General features: G+C 38.4%; 1 protein-coding gene across 1 annotated transcript in view; it reads right to left on the bottom strand.

The window, feature by feature from the left end:
• The window catches only part of PCSK5 (proprotein convertase subtilisin/kexin type 5), a 256533-nt gene that overhangs the window by 34674 nt on the left and 197793 nt on the right, over nucleotides 1-24066 (bottom strand). Inside the window, exons 21-24 of the mRNA XM_074811734.1 lie at nucleotides 15082-15184; nucleotides 11690-11826; nucleotides 9516-9713; nucleotides 9104-9172 (exon numbers count right to left, since the gene is read on the bottom strand). Of these exons, the coding sequence (XP_074667835.1) occupies nucleotides 9104-9172; nucleotides 9516-9713; nucleotides 11690-11826; nucleotides 15082-15184 (507 nt within the window). The remainder of the gene's footprint in view (nucleotides 1-9103; nucleotides 9173-9515; nucleotides 9714-11689; nucleotides 11827-15081; nucleotides 15185-24066) is intronic.

Below are 24066 nucleotides of genomic sequence, written 5' to 3'. Positions count from 1 at the left end.
TGCACCCCAGGATGCAGTTTGCCCTCTTGGCTGCCAGGGCACACCGCTGGCTCATGTTGAGCTTAATATCAACCAGCACCCCCAGATCCCTTTCTGCAGGGCTGCATTTCAGCCACTCCTCTCCCAGTTTATACTTGTGCCCAATGTTACTCCATCCTAGGTACAGAATATGGCATTTGTTGGGGTTTATAAAAAAGCAAAGTTCTGGTGGAGGCACCAGTCTGGGAACCAGGTGTTAATATCCTGGGCTCACCTGTTTCTTCTAGTGTATCTCCCCATTACTGGGAGGTTTGAGGAAACAGTACCTGTGCTCCTGAATCCTTCAGCATTCTTCCCAGGGTTCTAAAATCTCTTTTGATTGACCTTGATCTTGTTGAAACATCACTGGTACTCATGTGAAAGAGCAGGAGCAGGTAATAATTCGAAGGCTGTACTAACCTCATCAGTTTTCTGGTGACATCCCTGATCTGGGCCCCAGGGAGGCAGCAAACTTCCCTGAAAAGAGGGTCTGGTCTGCAGCTGGTTTAGATTATATTTGTTTTAATATATTTGTTTTTCAGTAATTCCAACAGAATGATTCAGCAGCTAACATTTCTTTACTGTTTTGATTCATGAAGCTCCTGATCTGCAAATTGTTGAAGGAGTAGCAACACATGCTTTGTTTGTCTTTGTAATTTTAGGAGTACCTTCATTGTTTGGTCAGTGGCTACTGAGCTAGATGAACTTTTAGTCTGATCTTTGGTATTTTTCTTCTGTGCTCTTATTTCTATGGAGAACTCTAAATGAAAATCTGGAGTATTCTGTGTTTGCAGAACTCATGGTTCAGTCTCATATCTTAAATTTTTCCAATGGCTTGCCCCAAGACTTGATTTTGCTCAGGAAGTAATTTTCTTTCTCAGAGAAAGAAAAATTTCAAAGACAGAATGTTTTCTTTAATACGTACATCTTGTATCTTCAGTGTGCAAGGAAATTATCTTTTACCTACACTCTAGAAAAGACAACATCCTCTAATGTAATGTTCTGCCTACACTGAAATGTCAGTACTGAAAATCAGAGAACAGTTCCAAATCTTGTTGGGCATTCTTTTTACACAGATTGCATATTCTTACTCCAGAGGCCTGTGGAGACAAGTCCAATTATCTGCAAATCTAAACCCCATTCTGCAATATTAATCTCTTGAGGAAAATTTACTCTAAGATAAAAAAGTATCTTTATCATAATTTTCTCTGGTATTTTGAAAGCCAAGGTCTATTCATCATAAGGGAAGGTCTGAAGAAATAAAGTTTTCCTTTGTGTTTCTTGGGTTTCTATGGAACCAAATCACTTTTCACTCATTAATCATGAGCAGAACTGCCAGAATTGCAATCTGTACCAGTCAGCTTGAGTCTGTTCATAGTGCTGCCCTTTTATCTATCTCACAGGTTCCTTAAATCTTCTCCAAATACCTTTTCTCTCACTCTCACTGTATTATAGACTATTTTTCCCCTATCTCACTCTGTATAATGGATCTCTCGAAGCATTTGTATTTCATTTAGTCTCACTTTCTGCCTTTTGTAACCCAGACCAAACTAAATAGTTAGGTTCTGGATGACCTTTGAGAGTTGCTCAGGCTTTACTTTGGTGAAACAAAGAGTCACACTTGGGCCTAAATGCCTATATTGTAGGCTTTTATTGTCAGGGTCAGTGGTCCTTGGGGTTTCTCAGTGTTTGTCTCTTTTGTAGGGTATCTTGGAAAGAGAAAAGTATGATGGCTATTCTGAACATTCTTCACCCTGCACACTCACTGAGGAGAACTTTATTCTCAGTGTTAGCCTTTGAAAATAGTTCTGGTGCAAAGGTTGGAGAAGCCACGTTGTACTGCTCTCTGCAGAAACCTGGATGGGTCAAAAGGCAATATACATGGTATTTTTCTACATGGACATGAGGTAATCTCTGGGAAGCTGTAAAAAGTATTCATGTCATACTTTTGCGAGTTGGGTGAGGTGAGTGCAAGAGAATCAGCAAGTAGGTGAGTAAGAATTGGATCAGGAATGTGTGGCTCCACTGGAGGACACTGTCAGGAAGGCAAACAAATTGGGAGAACGCCTGACTTTCACAATTCCTTCTGAGAGGAAGACATATCCTTCTGTTGATTCCTATGAAGTTATCAATTACCCACTTAAGCTGCATGTGTGGCAAATATTTAGCTCCTCAATGAACTAGGTGGTCATATTTACCATTACTTGTTAATGGTGTGTCAGTTTCTGCTTGTGAAGTGTATGTATGCAGGTCAGTAGATACTGCATATCAGAGAAGTTTGTCACTTATCACCTTCATAAATACTAATATTCTGTGTCTGTTCATTATGCAGGTGCAAAAGGGCAAATAAAAGTTGTATTATTAGAAAGAGACTGAGAGCTGAAAGAGTTGAGAAAACACTTTGGTTTATGTGTTGTATTTTAGACATATCAAAAAAGAGCCAGGATTGTTACATTATTGTGTTGTATTGACTCTGAAATTCACAGAATCACAGAATCATTCAGGTTGGAAAAGACCCTTGGGATCATCGAGTCCAACCATCAGCCCTACTCTACAAAGTTCTCCCCTACACCATATCCCCCAGCATCTCATCTAAATGACCCTTAAACACATCCAGGGAAGGTGACTCCACCCCCTCCCTGGGCAGCCTATTCCACTGTCTGACCACTCTTTCTGTGAAACATTTTTTCCTAATGTCCAGTCTGAACATCCCCTGTTGCAGTTTAAAGCCATTCCCTCTTGTTCTGTCACTAATTACCTGTGAGAAGAGACCAGCACCAACCTCTCTACAATGTCCTTTCAGGTAGTTGTAGAGAGTGATGAGGTCTCCCCTCAGCCTTCTCTTCCTCAAGCTAAACAGTCCCAGCTCCTTCAATCTCTCCTCATAGGATTTATTCTCCAGGCCCTTCACCAGCTTCGCTGCCCTCCTCTGCACTTGCTCCAGCACCTTGATATCTCTCTCGTATTGACGTGCCCAAAACTGGTCACAATACTCCAGGTGTGGCCTCACCAGTGCAGAGTACAGGGGGACTGTCACCTCCCTACTTCTGCTGGTCACACTATTTCTAATACAAGCCAGGATGCCGCTGGCTTTCTTGGCCACCCGGGCACACTGCCGGCTCATGTTCAGCTGCTTGTCAATTAGAACCCCCAGATCCTTCTCTTCCAGACAGCTCCAGCCACCTCCCCAAGCCTGTAGCCCTGCAGGGGGTTGTTGTGGCCCAAGTGCAGGACCTGGCACTTGGCCTTGTTGAAGCTCATCCCGTTGACGTTGGCCCACCGATCCAATCTATCCAAGTCTCTCTGCAGAGCCTCTCTATCTTCACGCAGATCGACACTCCCGCTTAACTTGGTGTCATCTGCGAATTTACTGATAGTGCACTCGTATGTCCTTATCAAGATCAACAATAAATATGTTAAACAGAAATGGTCCCAACACGGAGCCCTGAGGAACACCACTTGTGACCGGCCGCCAGCTGGATTTAGCTCCATTGACCACCACTCTCTGGGACTGTCCATCCAGCCAGTGCTTGACCCAGCAGACCGTTCGCTCATCCAGGCCATGGGCAGCCAGTTTTTTTATGAGAATTCTATGGGGAACTGTGTCTAATGCTTTTTGAAAATCCAGGTAGACAATATCCACAGCTTTTCCCTCGTCTAATAGTCAGGTCATCTTGTCATAGAAGGAGATCAGGTTTGTCAGGCAGGACCTGCTTTTCATAAACCCATGCTGACTAGGCCTGATCCCCTGGTTGTCCATTATATGACTTCTTATGGCATGCAAGATGACCTGCTCCACGACCTTCCCTGGCACCGAGGTCAGACTGACAGGTCTATAGTTTCCTGGATCCTCCTTTCTGCCTCTCTTGTAGATGAGTGTCACATTTGCCACCCTTCAGTCCAATGGGACCTCCCCAGTTAGCCATGACTTCAGGTAAATCATGGACAGCGGCTTGGCGAGCACATCTGCCAACTCTTTCAGCACCTTTGGGTGTAACCCATCTGGTCCCAAATTTCTCTTAGAAATAGAATAATCACATTAAGTGGTTCAAATTCTGCACTTTTATCTTACTTTTTACTTTTACTTTTACTTTTAACCTGAGTCTTGGCTTATTGCCAACTGCTTTCTAAAGAGATAAGTTTGTCTCTGAAGAAAGTTCCTAAAATTCATTACAATTTTAAGAATCTGCAAAAAATATGAGTGGTATTCTAACGTGATCTAAATCTGTAAGTGAATTTACATTGAGAGGTGAAATGTATATGCTGCAATGGCACAAAGAAAATCCTCCTCCTTAATGACATTGCTTCAGCAGAACTTTTTCTTTCATAAGATGCCTTTGTTGTGGAAACTGGGTTTAATTTGATAGGCTTCATGGTGTTTTTTGGTGCCCATCAGAAGACAAGTCTTTAAAACTTAATCACAGTCTGATGGTCAGAGGTGATGAAGATCTTGCAGTTCTCATGGATCTGTCTGCATCAGAGGGAACAATAGCTTATTGCTGCTCTATAAAGTAGTCCCAGTGTCCAAAATTGGATTATCAGACCTAAAGTACTAAAGTAATAAAAATAATATTGGAAGTGTGGACTTGAAATTTATTTAGCACACTTTCTTAGACACTTTATCTCTCCAATTTTGTGTTTGTGTTAGCTTGCACAGCATTAGGAATATATTTGAAGCTTGTAAGAATTTAGGATTAAACACACCTATTGAAGTTGCCCTTAAGACTTGACTTGTCTTTGGCTCTCACTTCAGATTTCAATGCTTGTGCATGTCTTTGCCTTTCAGATCTCGTGCAATGCCATGCACTTGAGCATGCCAGTTGGGTTAGTATGGCAGCATGCAGTCAGATGCATTTGAGAGCATCTGGGCAGAAGAAGGTAGGGAGTTGAACCCTGCTGTGTATAGCTATTGTTTTGACACTGTGTACACAAAGCCTTAGATCCTTTTGGGATCAGTGCTCTCTAAAGCAATTTTACTATTATATATTCCAGGACAGTGTCTGCAGGCAGAGTGGTGTCTGTGAGAATTAAAGATTCTTTATCTCCTTAAAATATGAGCAGCCTCCAAATTAATGAAGAGAATCAGAAAGAAAATTATCACCTGAATTTAAAAGAAAGCATCATCTGTATAAATACTACATCATCTGTTTAAAAACTACAAAGACTTATCCGTCCTTGATTAAGTCTCTCTGACAGTTCCTGTCTTTGCTCTTAGACCTTCAATGGAGATACAGTAAAGATATATTGCCACACTGGAGCCCTAAAACAAAGCTAGTTCCAAACTTGGAGGAAAACAGACAGATTTTACTTCATTCCCTGAGGGTCCCAGAAAATATTGCAAACACTATCAGTCCTCGACTTCAGTATCCTTGTGCCTGGTGAACAATAACCTACAGTGTTACTTACTGGGTTGGTTTTACATTCTTTTCTGAAATGTCTGACGTTGGATGTATCAGTAGGGTCACTACTGACCAAGAAAAGAGATTTCCCACAGAGTCTCCCTCCGTTACTTGCTCTATTCTGCTGGTACCTGGCATCATGCCAAAAGAGAGTAAATCTTATCATTTTCTTGCCTGCACAAAGCAGGACAATATTGCACAAGACTGCAGATGGCAGTTTAATCTCTTCTTTGGTGCCCTGTGAAAAAAATTTTTGGCCAAAAATTGCTTGTCCTTCAGGCTAGTAGGAAAATAGGCAGTTCAATGATCTAAACTGGCATATATAACCCTCCTTAAAACTAGATCTGTCTACAAAAAAATTAAATCAATTAACCTTTGTAATTTGTAGACAGTAAGAGAATCACTGCATTTCATTGCTCCCAGTTTACAATGTAATGTCACTGTGGTCTGATATTCCTTTTTTAATTCATATAGTTTCTATAAGTGACCCTGCACTCAGTATAAACCAAATAAGTTAATTATTTTTATCTTTTACAGTTCATACCAAAGGATCTCAGATCACTTCAGAAAGAGCAGGTGTCTGATGATTTTTTGGTGAGAGAATGGTCTTGAGACTTTTGCAGATCTAGAAATACACACAAAATGTATTTGCATTTGTATATGAATAACTACTAATACTAATAATATATGAACTATATAATTTCGATTCCAATTGCTATGATTACTAGATTTTGCTTCCTCCTTTTTTTTTTTTTTTTAATAGAACATTCCCCAGAGCTTTCCACTGCACTTCTAGTAGAAATGTTTATACCATTTCCTACTCCTGCTCTACAGCTCTTACTCAGATTAAATTCCTCAGTGGTGTTAAAAAGAAGATAAGACAAAGAGAGACTGCAAAACCATGCAGCATTTGCTTAATTTTACAAAGAGTCTGTAGAAAGACCATAAAGATGTGAAACTAAATTTATCACATTCCATATTTTCTCACCTTGAAATTTTACTATTTTAAGTTATTTTTATGGCGGTGCAATTTCTTTACAGCTCTCAATATAATCCATTTCTTCTAAGGGACAGGCTGTTCAGCTTTTTATTTTTTACAGAAGTCTCTAAATATATCAATTTTCTGATAAGACATGAGAAATCTATTACTGTGTTCATCTTATCTATGAATTAAGTTATTGATATGCCAGAAAACTCATTGAATATTAAGAGCAGAAACGTAAGCAAACAGTCTACCTGATTAATTTTAAGTTTGAAGTTTACAGGTCATGCTTTATTTCAGGAACACATGGTAATTTGTAAAAGCTGCTTGGGATCTTGTTTTTAGCCCACTGCTGTTCTGTTTCAAATAGAGCTAACATTAAATCAAACTCTTTGAGTCTCAATAATATATGCATCGTAACTGCCAAAGAGTTTCCTTAATAGTATTCCCCTTATCAAATTCTAGCATCTTAATACTTCTAACTTTACTCAGCAGTGAAAGTTAATTCAGTCCTTGTTTTACCTGCATCCGTTCTGTTGATCTTTGAAGATTTTGAAAAACCTATTTTAAATAAGAACTTTGAGTGCAAGAACCTAAGAATAAATATGTAGTGAATATTATGCATGATTAATATTTAGGTTATAAATGATTTTCTGAGGACAAAGGTAAGTGAGTACAGCCCCCTTTCTGTATGTCAGCTGCCTTTGATCAATCTTGCAGTCTCCTTATGCAGGTTTATTAAGTTCATTTACAAAGAAAAATCAGCCTCTGAGTTACTTGCAGTGACTATTTTTAAGAGAAGTTGCTATTCATAGTGCATTTCACCCTAATTCAAAGCAAGGATTGACACTGAACATTTCCAGAATAAGGAATTTTAAGTCACAAGTGTTGTGAAGAGCACCAAAAATGAGCACCATGGGAAAGTAACATCTGTTAGCAGCAATAAAGATTGGTATTGAAACAGATTCTCTCCCTTAACTTCTTTTCTTCTGTTTTCTCTCCATAACCAAACAGACAGTTTACATGACTCTGGATACCATGTCATACAAAAAAAGACCATAGTGTGGTTACAACCATGTTAAAACTTGGTTCCACAGCTCTTCATTCAGCAATACTGAAAACTACAGGAGTAGTCACAGAGGAAAGGATTAGGCTTGACTTCATTCATGCAGAATGGGTGTTCACCAGAGTCATAGGCAGTTTTATGGTATGACATATTAGGTTGGATGACTGGTAGAAAGAAGAAAGTAGTATGTGATGAAAATCCTTACATAAAGTTCGTATGCATGAGCATTCATGATAGTCTTGTTTGTCAGGGAAAAACATTGTTGACACAAAAGCAGAAAGAACATCAAAACGGTTGAGACTTGTGGGAATTAGTTTCTGGTTTGTTTTTTGTTTGTTTGTTTATTTGTTTTTTCTTATGGGATGCTTTCACAGTTTTCTTCCCTGCTATTGACTCTCCTCTGAATAGCAACATCCTGTTTCCTGGTACTGATGGTAGTGCCTGTTACACGAGGCCCCAAGACACATTAGGGAACAAGTGGGAGAAACCAGAGGGCCCAGTATGAACTCCTCTGTGGAAATCTGTCTGAATTCAGGGAGTGAATGGATAGTCCTGGTAGTCTCTAAGTTTAGCACTTTCAGAAATGGTCTTTGGAAATATAGCAAGCCAAACTTGTTCCTTTCTTTTAGCAAGTAATAATTCCAGATAACTATTTACAGATCAGTGGCTTGCTCTAGATTTGCATAAAAAGAAGTAAAGCCTAGGTCTAGCTTTTCCTTCATGGAGACGTTAGAACAGTCTTAGCTTCTGCAATGTAGATGGTATTATCAAGATGTCTTGGCATATCAGTACTCATTTGGGCACTACTTTACCTAAACTGTGCTTTCTTAAGAAGAAATTTGACTAAGAGGTGGTAAGTGAAGACTGCCTTTCTGATGGGTCACCCTGTTGCCCCTCAGTCTTGAGTTACTGATCAGTTGAACTGCTGTCCATTTAGCCCCAGGAAATAAAATTTTCTTAATGCAAACACAGTGGAAACGATGAATTGCAATATCTTTTGAACATTTTTAATCCTCTGTGAAGGTGAACTATTGAGATACAGGTTCAGTGAAGTTCAGTAAGTTATATGGTATTTATCTGAAGACAAGAAATTCTCTGACAACATCATATTATGTTGAGAAGGAACATTTTTTTATCCAGCATGGAAAATGAATCATTGTTTTGGTATTTTTTTTTTTTTAGGCAGTAGTATTGCTATTGCAGTCGCTTGTTTTTGAATGAAATTTAAGGTCTGTCCTTGTGTCTGTTTTCTTAAAGAATAAGCACAGGCTAGTGATCTATTTTCAGGCCTAGAAAATTTCCACATCTATGATAAAGTTCTGTGTCTGAAATGGCTTCAAGAAGTCTGGAAATTTCTCAGCCTGACTGTGGCATTCAAGCAGGGGAAAAAAAATAAAGTGCTGCAAGGACTAATAGCTAAATTAATACAAAACCTATACTTATTTATGCTGGAGAGAGAATTTAGAAATGGTGTTAAAAAATAAATGCACTAGGAAAAATACAATTTACTTGGTGAGAGAATGCAGTAGTGACCAACTATTCAGCAGCATGCACATAGGCTTGTGACAAGAGAGGGGAGAGGAATAATTTTTCCCTACCCCAAGAATAAGGATAAAGGTTCATAAAGGGAATATTTACCTAATTTGCAGTTCTGGCATCCATCTGAACATGGTATGCAGTCTTCAGAGTCAGGATCTTCCACTTCACCTGTGTTTTGCAAATCACCAATTCTTGGTTAATTCTAGATAATGGAAGGCCAACATTTGGAAGCATTTAGCAAGGTTCCTGGAAATAAACTTTATACAAATTCAAAAAGGAGAATGATTCACAGCATTTTCTTTTCTTTTTAATTCTTGTGTAACCCCACTCAATCTGAGGAAAACACTTCTATTTTGCATCAACATGATATTAGAAAAAAATCAGAGCTTTTGTTCAAGGACCTCAGGATCAGGTATGATTGTATATTTCAAAACAGGAACCAGTACTCTTAACAAGATTTCTGTATCATTTTAGGTAGAATATTTGTTAACTTCTACTGAAGAATACTTACCTTCTCTACAACTATGCTTCTGACATATGTTTTGAGTAAGGTAGTAGCCTCTGAAACATTTTTTGCAGTGACTGGAGTTAAGGCACACCTCACAGTGGCCAGAGCAAGCCACGCAGGTATGCTCTGAATGGTAGTGACCTGGAGGACAGCTCTCTCTGCACTCCCCATGATACAGGAAACGTTCGATCCCTCTTCTATCTGTGTGGCAAACAAATAGGAAAAAAGATGTCAGCAACAGGGGACATTTGGGTGTAAGAAACAGCTTTGTGAAGCACCGGTGCTGCAGATGATGAAAAGTAATATTGTTTACTGACTGCTAGATTTGTACAGTTTTACACCAGGTGATCTAAAATGTATAAAATTTTCAGGACCTCAAATGTTCCACATTCCTGGAGACATATAAAGATGTCATGTTAGTGAATAGTTACTCTTTACACCCATAAATCTAATAAAATGTGGATTGAGATATTTCCATTACTGAGTTCCCTTGCAGTGAACATACAAGTATTGGTACTCTATTGTACATGTGGATGTAGAATTGCCATTAAGAAAGCAAGGCTTCCCACTTCGCCTTTGGAAAGCATCATTCTGTGTCTGTAGTAGATTAAACTGTAATTCTTATCCTATTCACAGCTAGACTCTGGAATCATTTAGATTCGATCTGAATAGCAAGCATGCATCTATTTGCTATCAGAGCAACAGCATTCTCTAGTGCATGGGGAACTGGGAGGTCCCCCGCTTCAAATCCTTCTGAATGAAATCTGTGAAAACACCTACAACATCAGGTGCCATGTGCTGCAATATGAGGATTTTTCTAATGGTTTACAGTATAAATTATATACATTATTGTGGTAAGAGTACTTGATTGCTTTAACTGTAGAGCAAGAATTTGCTTACTATAATTTATTTTTGAAACTGCAGAGAAAGCAGAGAAAATAGGGAATAATTGTTACACTGTAACAGAAGTATTCAGACTTTGTTTCTTCTAATTTTCATGTACAGATCTTTAGAATGACCTTTTCCAGCCTCCTCAGGGTGTGACTTTCATCAGTGTCTTCATTTCTTGATACATAGAAATACATAAATGTATACTGCTGTTCACCACAGGGAGACACTTGGGGAACAATTATACAAACTTCACCCTCACACTGGCCCTGAAGTACCATTTGAAAACTTTGTCTACTCGGTCACATTTCCCAAAGCGAGAAAGTCAATCTCATCATCAGTATGACAAGTTAAAGCCAGCCATTCTAATGTTTTCTTGTAATCTAGACACTTATTACTAAATAAGCCTGGGCCATTAATGACTAGGACTGAAATGGAAGTAGCAGCTGAGAGGGAAAAGGCTGTGAATCTAATGTGAGTTCTCAGAAAAAGCTCACCAAAAAGTCCTCTTTATTAAGTGAATTGAAAGTTAAATCTTAAATACTCATTTCCAAGGGCAATCCAGGCTAGTTACACACACATGCATGTAATAGCCTCAAGTTCTTCACCCATCAGGTGTTACAGAGGTGAGAAAGAATAATTTTTAAAATGGAACTTCAAAAGGAAAGTTGTATTTTGGAACATCCACAAATTTATCTATATTACCCTCTGTCTCAGTCTAAGCTCTATAAAAATGTGTCAAAAGGACATGTTTCTATGTGTGTTGGTGGTAAGCTTCTCTTTGCAGGCCCCATTTGTCCAGCTGTAGGGACAAAGCAGTCTGCAGTGGAACCCACCATGCTTGTTTCCTAGCTTTCCCCAGACAGGTGTTTTGGAAAGCACCCTGGCTCCCTGCTCGCTTGTGCAAACTTGCTCCATTTCAGTGTCACACCTACTGTGTAGAGGCTGGGGGAGACATGTATGGAGCTTTCTTTTCCAGAAGCAGGCTATGTAGGTTTTCTGTCCTTCTTTTCCTGTGCTACAATTTCTGTTTCTGTTAACATAGCTCCTATTCAAAATATACCAAGGCATATGCATAAAGGTTCAAGGACAATGCAGAGTTGTGTTTTCTTGCAATTTTAAAAAATAAGTTTTCAACTCCCTTCAGGGTTAAGACAAGATTACGATGCAGGTCAGTAGCAAAAGCACTGCTTATTTATTGGCTTTTACAACTGGTCCTGAAAGAAGAGAGAATTGGGAAACTTGAGGCCAAGGAAGGGGGAAAAGCTGCAAGAAGAAATCTTTCTTACCTGTTCCACAAGTGATACATTTGTTAGGTTCACTTCCACTGCACTCCAGGCAGGTATGATGGCACAAATGACACTGTTCTTTGAATTCAAACTTTCCTCTGGGGCATTGCATAACACAGCAACCATCGTCAAAGACTCTTTTGAGGCAGAGAGAGGCATAATTGCAAATTTAGCAACTACTTGTTCTTTAAATTTAAAGGAAACTAACAAGAAACCCAAGATATTCTTTCTTCATTCTATTTGCAAGAGTCTTTGCACTGCTTTTGTTAATACTATTTACTAAGTGGAAAGTCAACCACATTTTGAACCTGGATCTTAGACTTCAGAGATTATTTTTTTCTCAATTTTTTCTGAGAAAAATCACCTTTTAGTCCTGTACCTAGATGTCCTTCTACCACAATCCCCACCGTGGTCACTTATGTCTGTTAGAAGGAAAATAAGTCTTGGTCTTTCTCTGTGAAGGAATGATCCATCTGTTGAAATTTCCTATTAGTTTTACTTTACAGGCTTTCTGTGAACAGTACTATGTCTTCAGTAAAATGACTTTGTACAGAAAGTCAAACATCTATCTGAATCTTGGCCCTTAAGAGCTGTATTTTTAGACTTGCATATCTGCAAACACTGAGGAGTTTTGCTGCTGAATGTTCTCCTTTTGCTGGGTAATGAAATATTTGCTACAGAATCCTTTTATGTGATGAAAATTTGTGGTCCATTTTTCATTGCTACTTAATGTCTACTGGTTTTAATCTGTTTGGGAGAAAAGTAGAAAAGGAGCAATACAGATATGACTATTAAAAGAATATAAAACAAATTGGTTAGAATTTGACAGTGTTTTCAATGTCGAGAAAACAGAAGAGGGACTGTAATCTTCCACACTTAACTGCTTTGACCAGTCTGGTATCTGAGGACTTGGGACTCAATTTCTAGAGAATCTGAGCACCATTCAGGATCTTAGTACAGCTTCTGAGACTGTCAGTTCATCTGTACACCTATGGAACAGTAGGCTTTCCATGACATTAAGATAGTGCATGCTTCCTTGGAGCCAGCCAATGGCATTAGAGAATATCTGCAACAGGCCTTCATAAATTTCAGTTGCCATGGTCATTGTCAGATTTATTCTGAAAGAAGAGGAGAAAAATATCTGCAAAGTTTAAAACCAATTTTGTCAAATAGTCTTTGAAACTATTTAACATTTACCATGATTGGAAAAATCTAGGTTTATGAAGTGTGAAGATGGGAGAATAGGCTATCATGCAAACAGCCTTCCTGAAAGTACACGTAACAAAGAAAACTTAGGAATTAATTAAAAAGATTTGTGAGGCTGAAGGCAGGCTGCTGGAGCGAATCAGGGAGAAACTTGTATGGGTGTATGAAGTATTCAACAATGAGGTATCTCTGCTCTGGAGTCTTACAGTAAGGTAGTCTTATGCAGACTGTAGCTCATATAGCTATACCTGCATGTTGAAGAACCATTATTCAGCTCTTCATGGGAACTGCAGCCCACTTTGGTTGGTTTCTATACAAATGAGACAATGTGGCAGAAGTACTGGACATAGGTGGGCTATGGTTATATGACATGCAAATATTACTGTGTTCTACTACATGTGCTGGCTGTAAGGATAGCCACCCTTACATGCAGCTCACATAGTCATAAAGTACATTTTTCTTGCTTTTGTTATGTTGCCCCTAATATAAGGCACCAGCATGTCAGATCTTGTCACTAACCTTTGTAGCTCAAACAATAAACAGATGGATGAAGAATTTTGTGAAATTAGTTTGGCTGGACAAAAAAGCTACAATTCCATAATTTTTAAAAACAGGTAACAGTATTTTGAGTAGTGAAACAAGAAGATGATCTGATAATAATAATTTTTATTATGAAATAAGGTGAAATCTACTGCTGAATTTTATCAAAGAACAGGGATTGTTCAGTGTTTTAATTTTCACATTATTTTCAGGAAACACCCCCACCCAAATCTTTTCATCATGTTCAAAGAGGAAAGGTGTTCCCCTATAGGAAAGCAGCACTGCTGAATTTTAGTCTGCATTATCTAATGGCCACTCATTACTGTCTTCAATAGACATCATCTGAAGCTCTCAAGAGTGATAAGATTTAGGATTCTGTTTCAATTACAGAGATCTATTTCAAGTACATAACAAATAATGTTCATTGGAAGGATTTACTTTTTTAGCTGCTGGGTGAGATTTTTCTTTATTATTATTTCTTTTACTACTGACTGTCCTATTTCTAACAGCTTTCATAATGAGCAGAAGCAGCACAGAAAGCTTTTGGAAACCTTAGATACTAAAATTGAAACCTCTTAGAGGATTTGTTAGGAGGGAGACAGCAGCACCCTTCCAAAAGGTCACAAAGGCCTCATTACTGCAAACACCTAGGTGGTTTTGCCTAATGATGTTGTTCTGTATCTTCTTTGCTTTGCAGATATCTCTGTGTAAAGCTCATAAAATAGATTGCAAGGAAACACAGACAATCTAATTTAAATGCAATTATGAATAGGAGAAATCTAGCCCGCAGTCCACAATTCTACCCGACTTCCTGTGCTGATGTAATTTCTGATGTAACACACCTTAATTTAATACTGTTTCCTCAGTTATGAATTTGGACTGCACTGGTCCTGGTGTGTCTTTTATTGACATAGTCATATCATAGATATTTGCAGGGTAAATTGCAGGATTGCTTGGGAATTTTTTTGCTATGCCTTACAGGATCTGATTCTGATTTCATACCAGTGCAAATACCAGCTGGCTACAATGCAATCCAGTGCAACAGAAACTGAGATATCAGTGTGAGAATAAAGCTATTAGTAGGACATGAGTTTAAAACCAGTAGACTCCTGGATTAGGTGCGAGATGGCCTAAACATAAACCCCTGATCTGCAATCTCTGGTGGAAAAGCTTCTTTCTAGTTTTGTTCACTCCTCATGGCAGGTTAGAAAAATCAGCCTAAGTTAGGGGATGATATTTAGGTGCTATGAGTGTCTCTGAAATTAGCTGACTGCTAGCTTCAGTGTCCATACTCATACCTTGTGTCAAGCTTCATAGCTGTGTACAACTGCAGATGTCCTAGGCTCTTGTTAAATTTGTCACTGTTGTGATTCTAGCAATTATGAGTTTGAAAGGATGACAATGAAAGAAAGACTATTACACATATTAAAAGCATTTTTTTTTGTATCTGTGGGACCCATCTGGCTAAACATTAACTGCCAGTGTAGCCAACAGTCTTGTTCACATAACACTTGTTTTCTCACTTGCCCTGGTTTTGTCTGCCCTAATCATTGCTCACTTCTTCAGTTGACACTAGAAGCTAGTGCTAAAGACCATACAGCTACTTCTCCAGATGACAATGTGAGGTTTTTGTGCTGCACAATTACCTTGTGAGTGGGCAGCTGATGCAATTGTCTGGCTCAGGTCCAATGCACTTCTGACAGGATGCTTCACACAACTGACATTCTTGGGAATCATCAAGATATTCCCCTGGTAGAAAAGAATTTGTTTATTTCAGATCAATACCTCATGTTACAAAAAGACATGCACCAAGCCAGGTTGGAAAGTATAATGAGTAAAAGGAATTAGATCTGTTTTGAATTACTGAAATGCGCACATTTCCTTGTGGTATCAGGAAAACAAGTACTGGCTCCCTTGGTGAAGCAGGATACTCCGAATTAGTAGTTTCTTGTCCCTATTTATTTATTTACTTATTTTTATTTTCCATGTGAATCTAACAGTGATTCCTCTTGTTAGGGTTAATGCTATTTCTTTTGCATCAGTGTAAGCAATGGGGGTCTTTGAGTTTCACCATGTAGAGTTACATCAAAACCTAGGAGTATTCTTACCTAATGTCCTTTGGTGCAGCTGCAACAGGCTCCTGATTTCAAGCTGCAGCATAAAGAGTGTGCTGTCATGGGTGTGGGGTATGTTACATGAGAAGAAGTAAGCTTGAGTAGGCTTCCACTAGTCAGAGACATGTTTGTGCTTCCCAAACCTCTACCTTTTTGTCCTCCTCCCAAGCCACTGCTTGAACACACCACACCTAAAAGACCTAGGCTCTCATTTAGGTGCAATGAAAATTTTGTGCCCAAGCACCCATTTGGACTTCAAAGAAATAGATTTGTGTTATATGAATTGTTGCCTTAAAACTGAGATAAACATATAAAAACTTCCAGATCATGAATACACTAATACTACTGTGGCACTGAAGTACAAAGTTTTGTCTTTATTTATTGATCTGAATATTATTTATCTGAATATTAATTAAAATATTGGTACAAACTGATAGGCTGTATACTTCATAACTCTCAGAGCAGATATTAATTTGGTATGTACCATGAATACTGTATCTGTGTGCAGCATTGTGTGGGGACAGTAAGTTGGTTTATCAAGCAGTTTTGTAAAGCTCAAGATTGGGTCTTCTATGTCAGTTTGTTATAGGAAAACTTATTCCAACTGAATCTATATATTGAGAGAATTGGCTGTTCCTTCATTCTTAAGTAATGGAAGAGGTTGGGCAGTGAGTCTTATATAATACATAAAACCTGCAGTTTCTATGGATACTTCAATATGAAGAAAGTCTTTCCACTTGCATTGCTACTGGGAAATCCAGATTTGGCAAATGCAATGAACTTTAAGAGTCAAAATAAAAATGTGGAATGACTTGGTTTTGGCTCTCAGTTGAAATGAGTTCCTTACATTGTAGAGCAAATGCACTGTACAAACTATTGCTGTAAGTGTAAAAAGATGTAGGAAAGAAAGATTTTTCTAAAATACTGCAAATTACATTCTCTGTCCCTTGTGTTTTCTACTCCATATTAATCTGTATTAACAAATTTTATAGTAGTTGAAATCTCTGGTATGAGATATAAGCTGGGGTACTTCTTATCATGCTTAAGGGGATGGGAACAGTATAATTATAAAGGCATACCAACTGGGATGTCCACCCCATTGTGGGCAAAAACTGAAGTACCCAACATGTAGGTAAAGACACAATTTTCATTTGGTAAAGGTTTGTGTGTCTCCTGAAGAAAGGAAAAAGATAAAAGACAAGCCAAAAGCCAGTGACAGAGCCACATAAAATACAAAGACAGTAATCCTCAGAGGCTGGTCTTGGATCATGGTTACCTGGGAAGACGTTCAGAACTGGGAGCAAATGAACAGTCTCTTGATGAGATCAGGGAAACAGAAATCTGTGTATACATACACATTCACACATTTTTATAGTTCTCATTATCCAAAGAGCATTTGGTGCATATATATATATAGATAGATGCATTTATGTAATTACACACATGCCCATATAGGCCAAAACTTGAAACATATAAATTGACATAATTCCATGGAAGTGGTGTAGATTTCTGAACTGCAACACTGTATTGTTGTATGATAGATTAATATCATTAATCCTTTATGGTATTGTTGTATGATAGATTAATGTCATTAATCCTTTATGAAGGACTAATTATAAAAATTATAAATTGTACAGCTGTTTGACACAAAATTCAGCAGGAGTCTGAATTTATCCAGATATTACTGAACTATGATGTTGTATTTATGAATAACTGTCACAGTATGGAGTATTTATGATTCTCATTTTCTAGAAAAAATGATTGTGGCCTGCTGTCCAGTAGATCATCAGGCCATTGACAGATTTACTTAATGTAGGACTCTTGAGTCTTTCTGATACATATTCAGAGGGTATAACATGGAATCCCATGATCTCAAATGTTTTATGAGGTTTTAAAATATGATTTGATACATATATATATGCACACATATATATTTGGATGATACAGAACCATGAAGAAATGCAGTATCTGAAAAGTCTTCCTATTGCAGGTTTGGTGGCTCAGTGCTTTATACTACCAGCTTTACATCACTGGGAAATCAGTCAGGGCATTATTAAATTGCTTCTCTGATGTTGTTTTTGACACGTGTTAGAAAAACTTTTTGTTTTTCCAGTCCTTCACTTTATTTGCCTGCACTGCCTGTGTGCTTATCCATCGGACCTGAGCTGCTAATTCATATACCTCAGCTATGTCCACTCAAATCCTTCCCACATGGTAGAAGTGCTTAGTTTTAAAAGGATTTTTTTATTTCTTTGTTATGGCTTCCATTGGAAATGCTGTAATTAATTTCAGCTGTGCTGGAATAGTGCCAGGAAGACCAGTTTTCTGCTTACTTTATCCTCCAACTTGATGCACTTTAAAGCATACTATTATAAGAATGTGCACCAGAAAATACTTACATATTAGACCCTCTGAATTGCAAGTCAATCTAGAACTCTAGATCTGCCACTAGATGATAACAAAATATTTTTTAGTGGATATTCAAAGAGTTAACACTGAAATGCAACTTTAAAGAAAACTTTTAAACTATACCACAGGGCAGTGTAACTGTTTCGTTGTGGACAATATATTTCTTTACAAATCTTACTAGATAAATACTGGTTACTAAAGCCTTTTTTTTCCTTTCTTCTGTATCAAAATTCTTTATCTGTCCAATATATGTAATGGGGGAATACTCTCAGCAATGCATCTCAGCTATGTCCTCAATCAGTCAATGCTTGTCAGTTACTTTGGATCATCCCATATTTAACCTTCATTTATTTCTCAATTCTGTTACCTTGTCACCTTGTTAAAAAAAAAAAAAATCACTTTGTTTAAAAAAAGGAACTGAAGGTATTATAGGAATAAGGCTATGTTAACAGACATAATGCTTCATAATAGGAAGATTTGCATGTATAATTTTTTTGTGTCCCTACTTAGAAATGTTTAATTCCACATCTGGGCCACATCAGGTTGCATACAAGAACCCTACACTTATGCTGAGTTCCTATCAGTTAATATGATGCATTTTAAAATGTGGTAAGAACTATTATCTCCCATTAAGCAGGCAGAAAAACTGAAATGCAGTAAGATCATCAAGTTAGGGTGTAATAGCAGACTAGAACCTGTCTCTCCTGAGTCCCAGACTAGAACACTACCATAGTTGCCAGGTCCAGGTCATTGCTATGTCTTTGTATAAGCAGTATTAAGTGTACAGCTCCTATCTTGTCACTATTTCTCTCCTGCTTTCCAAAAGCTGTGCCATTTATTGACAACATTCAAGATATGGTATTTCAGAAGACCAGTTAGATAAGGGTGTGAATATCCTTGCAAGTTATGCCTGGAGATATACAGTTTTATGTGCTGGCAGTCATAAATGAATCTTTCTCCTGTAGCCCTCCCATGAGACTTAATCACTTCAAGCCGCATGTTACTTTCCCACTTTTCTGAATCAAAACATCACTTTATCTAATTTAAAAATGTTCATTGATTATCTTCTATAGCATTGCCCCAGTGGCTTTTCTTTATAATCAACGAAAAAATGACCTTATTTCTTCCCTTTTGCTTGTTTAGTTTCATAGGAAACTGGATATAGATTTTGTACTTGGGATTTTCTATGTTATCTTATGGGTTAACAAAGGTTTCACAGAGCAGATAAAGAAATATTGATCAGAATTATTTTTCATCAATCAGCAGTGAGAACTGAGAGCCTTCGGTTTTAGGGAGCTCTCTGCTTTTTCCCTGTCCGGCCTTGTTACATTTTATTTTGGCTGGCTTGTGGGCTCAGCTCCTTGAGTTTTGCTGAAGAAGTATTTATCTATAAAGCTTAAGTCCATAAGGAACTTGGGGTAACCTGCATATAGCAAGCCATTAAAATTCACCCTGAGGATTCCTTTTGAAGTTACCCCTCTGTTTAGTCCAAAGCCTTAATGTTTGATAGATTACAGTTCCCTGAAAGAAATCTTGTCTTCATCTTGAAAATGTTAGAACATGGATGGAGATTACAGAATTTCCTTTCCCCAAAAATTTTGGGCAGTCATACAAAATTTGAGCCTGGTTTCCAATTATTTGTCTAGCTTCAGCTTTCAGTCTCCTGCTGGTTATTCTTCTCCACTCAGTCATTCTACACAACTACCAAATTTCTGTCTCCCTGTTTGGAAGTGCAGAAGGGACAAAGAAGTTATCCTTCATGGGCACAGCTTTGGGGTGCTAAAGCGATGCGAAGGATTCAGGATTGGCAGTCATTTTTTCAAAAGTGCTCTAGGCAGTGATGAACCAGAAGGCTGAAATTAGGATGTTGGTTCCTAAGTCAGTGAAGTTCTCCCTTGTGCCAAGGGACAAAGCAGAACCTTGAAAAGGCCTGAACATCTCTTCCCTGAATAGTGCTGTGTGCAGCTGAGTGTGATATAATGATTTTAGGATGAAAAGCCCTTTTGTTGCAGGATTAGGTGAGATCACACAGAGCCTCAGGTTAGCTTTAATCATGACAGGCTGGAGAGGAGCAACTGCCTTTATCAACCACACTATCTTACACAGCCCTCTATTCTTTCCCTTGCAGAATAAAAATATTTACGTTAGCCAAAGCTGCCTTTTTTGCTGACACAAAAGGATTTTTTTTCTCTTTATTCTGTGTGTTTCTTCCCTCATTTCTATGTAGTATTTATACAACGGTTGTTAGAAACCCATTGAAGAGCCAGAGCTCTCAGGGGTACTGAGTGGGCATAAACAGACTCCAGAAAGACATTACTTAGCATTTTAAAAATCAGCTTTAAACATCCGTTTGTGCTAATAATGTGGATGCCTGGAAGTAAAAGCTGGCTGAGATCAGGGTTTCTCCCTTGCCTGTGTAAGCACAAAGGTCAGAGACTGGCATGGTTTTCTGCTGCTCACTTGGAGCCTGCAATTTGACAGCCCCATGAGAAAGCAGGAAGGGGAACGGACCAGTCTTGATCTGTATTGCTAATGCTTTGTTCTGTAGCCTTCTCACTTCTTGAAGGAGGAAATACTATTGCACTCTCAAAATTTTAGACTGACAATGGAAAAAAAATCTGTTTAGCCTCTTCATTTCTAGAGCTTCCCAACTGAAAATTCCCCTGTCTGATCTTGTCAATCTTCCTATTTTTTTGTGAAGATCAGTAGCTGGGAATTTACTAAAGGGCAGTGGAACAGAGACACCTAAATCTCACTGAAAATTATTTCATTGTGCTGATAATACTTCCCTGGAAATCTAGGTAGTTTCCTGTGAAATATGCAAAAGAAAGGTGGAAGCTGACTATATACATTGAGTAAAAGCTGGTGTTATTTGCACCTGGAGTATATTGAAGATAGGATCTCTCAATGCCAGAGGAAAACACATGTCATACTCCAGAGGCAACCATGGTAGCACGGCGTCTCTTTCCTATGTTATACAGCAAGGAGTACGTAATTTGCATACACAGAGCCTTCCCTGTCCACAGGGTTTCTGCAGTCTGACTTGGATAGACATAAACCTGAAATGGGAAGATCTGGATGTCTCAGTGGTGTCATCCATCTTAAACAGAGAGACCCCTGTACAGAGCATTTGTACTGGAGATCTCCAACTTAATCAGGATGTGAACACAGATCTGCTGATCTGCGGATAATTGAACAGATTTCAGCTGGTAAACTGTGTCCCCGACAAGATATAACAACATAGATTCATATTGCTAATTAAATGCAATTTCTGTTTAATTTGCAGAGATGAGTACATATTAAAGCCTGAAAGAAATCTGCCAAAAAGATAAAAGTTTATCTCCTTGAAAGTAAGGAGCAGACCAAATTATGCTTTTAATGAGAGGTATAAAGGATTAAATTTTATTCCTATGTGTAACTCTTCAGCCAGCTCAATACCCTTATGTTGGTGATCTTCCCTTGCTTAAAAATCTTCCCTAGTTCCTCATCTCCACTATAACCATTTCAGGAATAGCCAAGGTAATCGCTTTTGATGATTACCCTGGAAAGCACAGTCCCAGATGTTCCCTTTACCAATCACATGTTAGATGCTGAGAGTGCAGAAACAGGTAAATGATACAACCCTTCTAATACAGATATAGCTGAAGAGAGGCTTTGTGGAGTTGTTTGGCTGTGGGAACTCTTTGAACCCTCTTTTCAGCCTTGGAATTGAAAGTGTCCACGGAGGCTGTGGTAGAGGCAGACCCAGCAAGAGCAGCATGTACACAACTTCAGTTTAGTATGGCCTTGTTCTTGGAGTAAGAAAAGGGACTACTTTATTTGAGAATTAATATTTGAGTAATTTCTGTCTTTTGATCCAGTGACATTGCACAGAACAGTAATTAGCATGGTCACAAGCACCATGGCTGACAGCAATGAAATCAATGGAGACAGGCAATCAGGTGTTAGACTTTCCTTTCAACTCACATCTCAAAGAACATCTGCAGACACCAGGAAGAGGGCAGTGGGCAGGCCAAGGACAATTGTAAATGGAAAAGATATGCAGTATTATCTGAATTGTAACTAAATTACACTAGTCATGCTCCAGTGAACATTCAGTGCTATTACTGAGTTTGCATGATGGAGCCATTAATTCTCCTTGGGTAAATAAATATTCACTGACTGTCAGTGTTCTAGCTTCTCCCCCCCAGCATGATTGGAAAAATGGGTACTTAATCAGCTCATTGTGTAACAACATAAAGCAAAGATGTCTACTGTGTTTTGTGATGGGACAATAATTTTTGCTTTGAAAAGTGATGTTTTCCCAGAAGACCTTCAACAAATCCGTCCCCCAAGCAGTGAGAAAGACTGATAAATAAATGATTGTACAAGAGGCATTCTTCTAAGCTATGCCTTGCCCATCTTTGGCAGCAAACGCATGAGCTGCTCAAAAAAAGAGGTGTAACAAAACCCAGCCTTTGGTGTGGCACTGAGAGGCTGCATTTGTTGCTTACTGGAACTATTTTATTTAATGCTCCGAGCCTTCTCACCATAATATGCTTTCCTTTGACTACATTTCCCATACTAGAAGTGAAAATTGGCTTAATTTTTATGCAATAAACATTGCTTTCTAATCTAGAAAGAAAGTGCTTCCAGGATCATTTCAATCACAGTGTGACTATTAAAATATAATTCTGTGGTCATGTCTGCTATTCTTACACAGGAGGTGAACATTACTGCAACCTCTCTGGCTTTATCCTGAGGATTTCAGAACAGTTTCCCTAGTGAGAGCCAATATTACTATGCTCTGAGACTTCACAGAAATGTCCTAGGACTTCAACAGATCTTTGCTCATCAGTGTGGAACCAGTGCTGGAAATGCAGGTGTTGGTTGCACTTCCCTGGTTGGATGCAATCCAAAGGTTCAGAGCCTTAGTTTGCTCTCAAGGACGCTGTGTTGCTACTCACAATTCTTTAGTCCTTACTAATGAGGAGGATTTAAGCCCTAATACACTCTCATGACAGGTGATAGTAAATAATCAGATAATTAATTTCATTAAAAATTGAAATCTCCCAATATAGTTTAAGTACGACAAGTAAATAAAAATTATGCCAAACAGAAATCAGTTTTCCCCTGCTAAACAAAATGTTCACCAAAAATACATTTTCAACCTTTTTTTTAATGTGTATTGAAGCTGCATATTCTGAACAAGCTCATGCAGGTCATTGTTGGTGTTGGTTTCTTTTTGATGAAAACTTGACCGGGATTTCTCTTTGTATGCTGTAAAACTTTTTTAATGCTTACTTAAAATATTTTGCACAAATATCTAGTGGCAGAACTTTTCTTGATTCATTCTGTACCAATGACATGACAATGGCATATCCAATATAAATATAAGACATGGTAATGGATCACAGACATGTTATTGTTCTGCGAGTTGCACTGCAAACTGAAAGCTTTGACTCGTACAAGCAGTCACTTAAATGTCTTTACAGGAATCTTGAATTTATTCTTACAGTCATTCAGTTCATTAAATAATTTCATTAAAAAGTAGCAGATAGTTACCTAAAGTGGCCACTCACACATATAAACTCTAGTTGTGATGTGGCTATTAAGAGGATTAACTTGGTCATCACCATTTGGAAGTTGTATTTAGTGATGGATAAAATTGTCAGGTCTAGTATCTCTCTATACAGGTTTACTCATCTTCAGTGACTGTCATACCTCTTATTACCTGATAATGTGGAACAAGCAGCAGCTTTGCTGTTACACAATATATTCAGTAGTAGGGGTTCAGAATTTCACAGGACATTGGAAAGTTGCAATCCCAATAGAGATTGGGGTAGTCTGTAAGGTCTCATAAGGAAATCTTTATTAGAAAAGAGTGTTCTCCACAGAGGGGAAGTTTGCAAAGCCTCCCCAGAAAGAGGCAGGATGTGCCAGTGGAGATAGGTGTGTGGGTAGGCAGAGTCTAAGCCAAGAGCCTCAGGAGCTACTGGTCAGAAGCATATAGTTTCCACCAGCATACCCTGGCAGATATCGGATTCGTTGATCCCACAACACTGGTGTGTGGCTGAAGTGAAGAGCTTCAGCTAGAAAGGGAGGAAGGCTGTAACCCCATTGCAGAAA

Source organism: Strix aluco, chromosome Z (genome assembly GCF_031877795.1).
Source record: "Strix aluco isolate bStrAlu1 chromosome Z, bStrAlu1.hap1, whole genome shotgun sequence".
NCBI lineage: Eukaryota > Metazoa > Chordata > Aves > Strigiformes > Strigidae > Strix > Strix aluco.
This window is presented reverse-complemented; position numbering and strand designations above follow the sequence as displayed.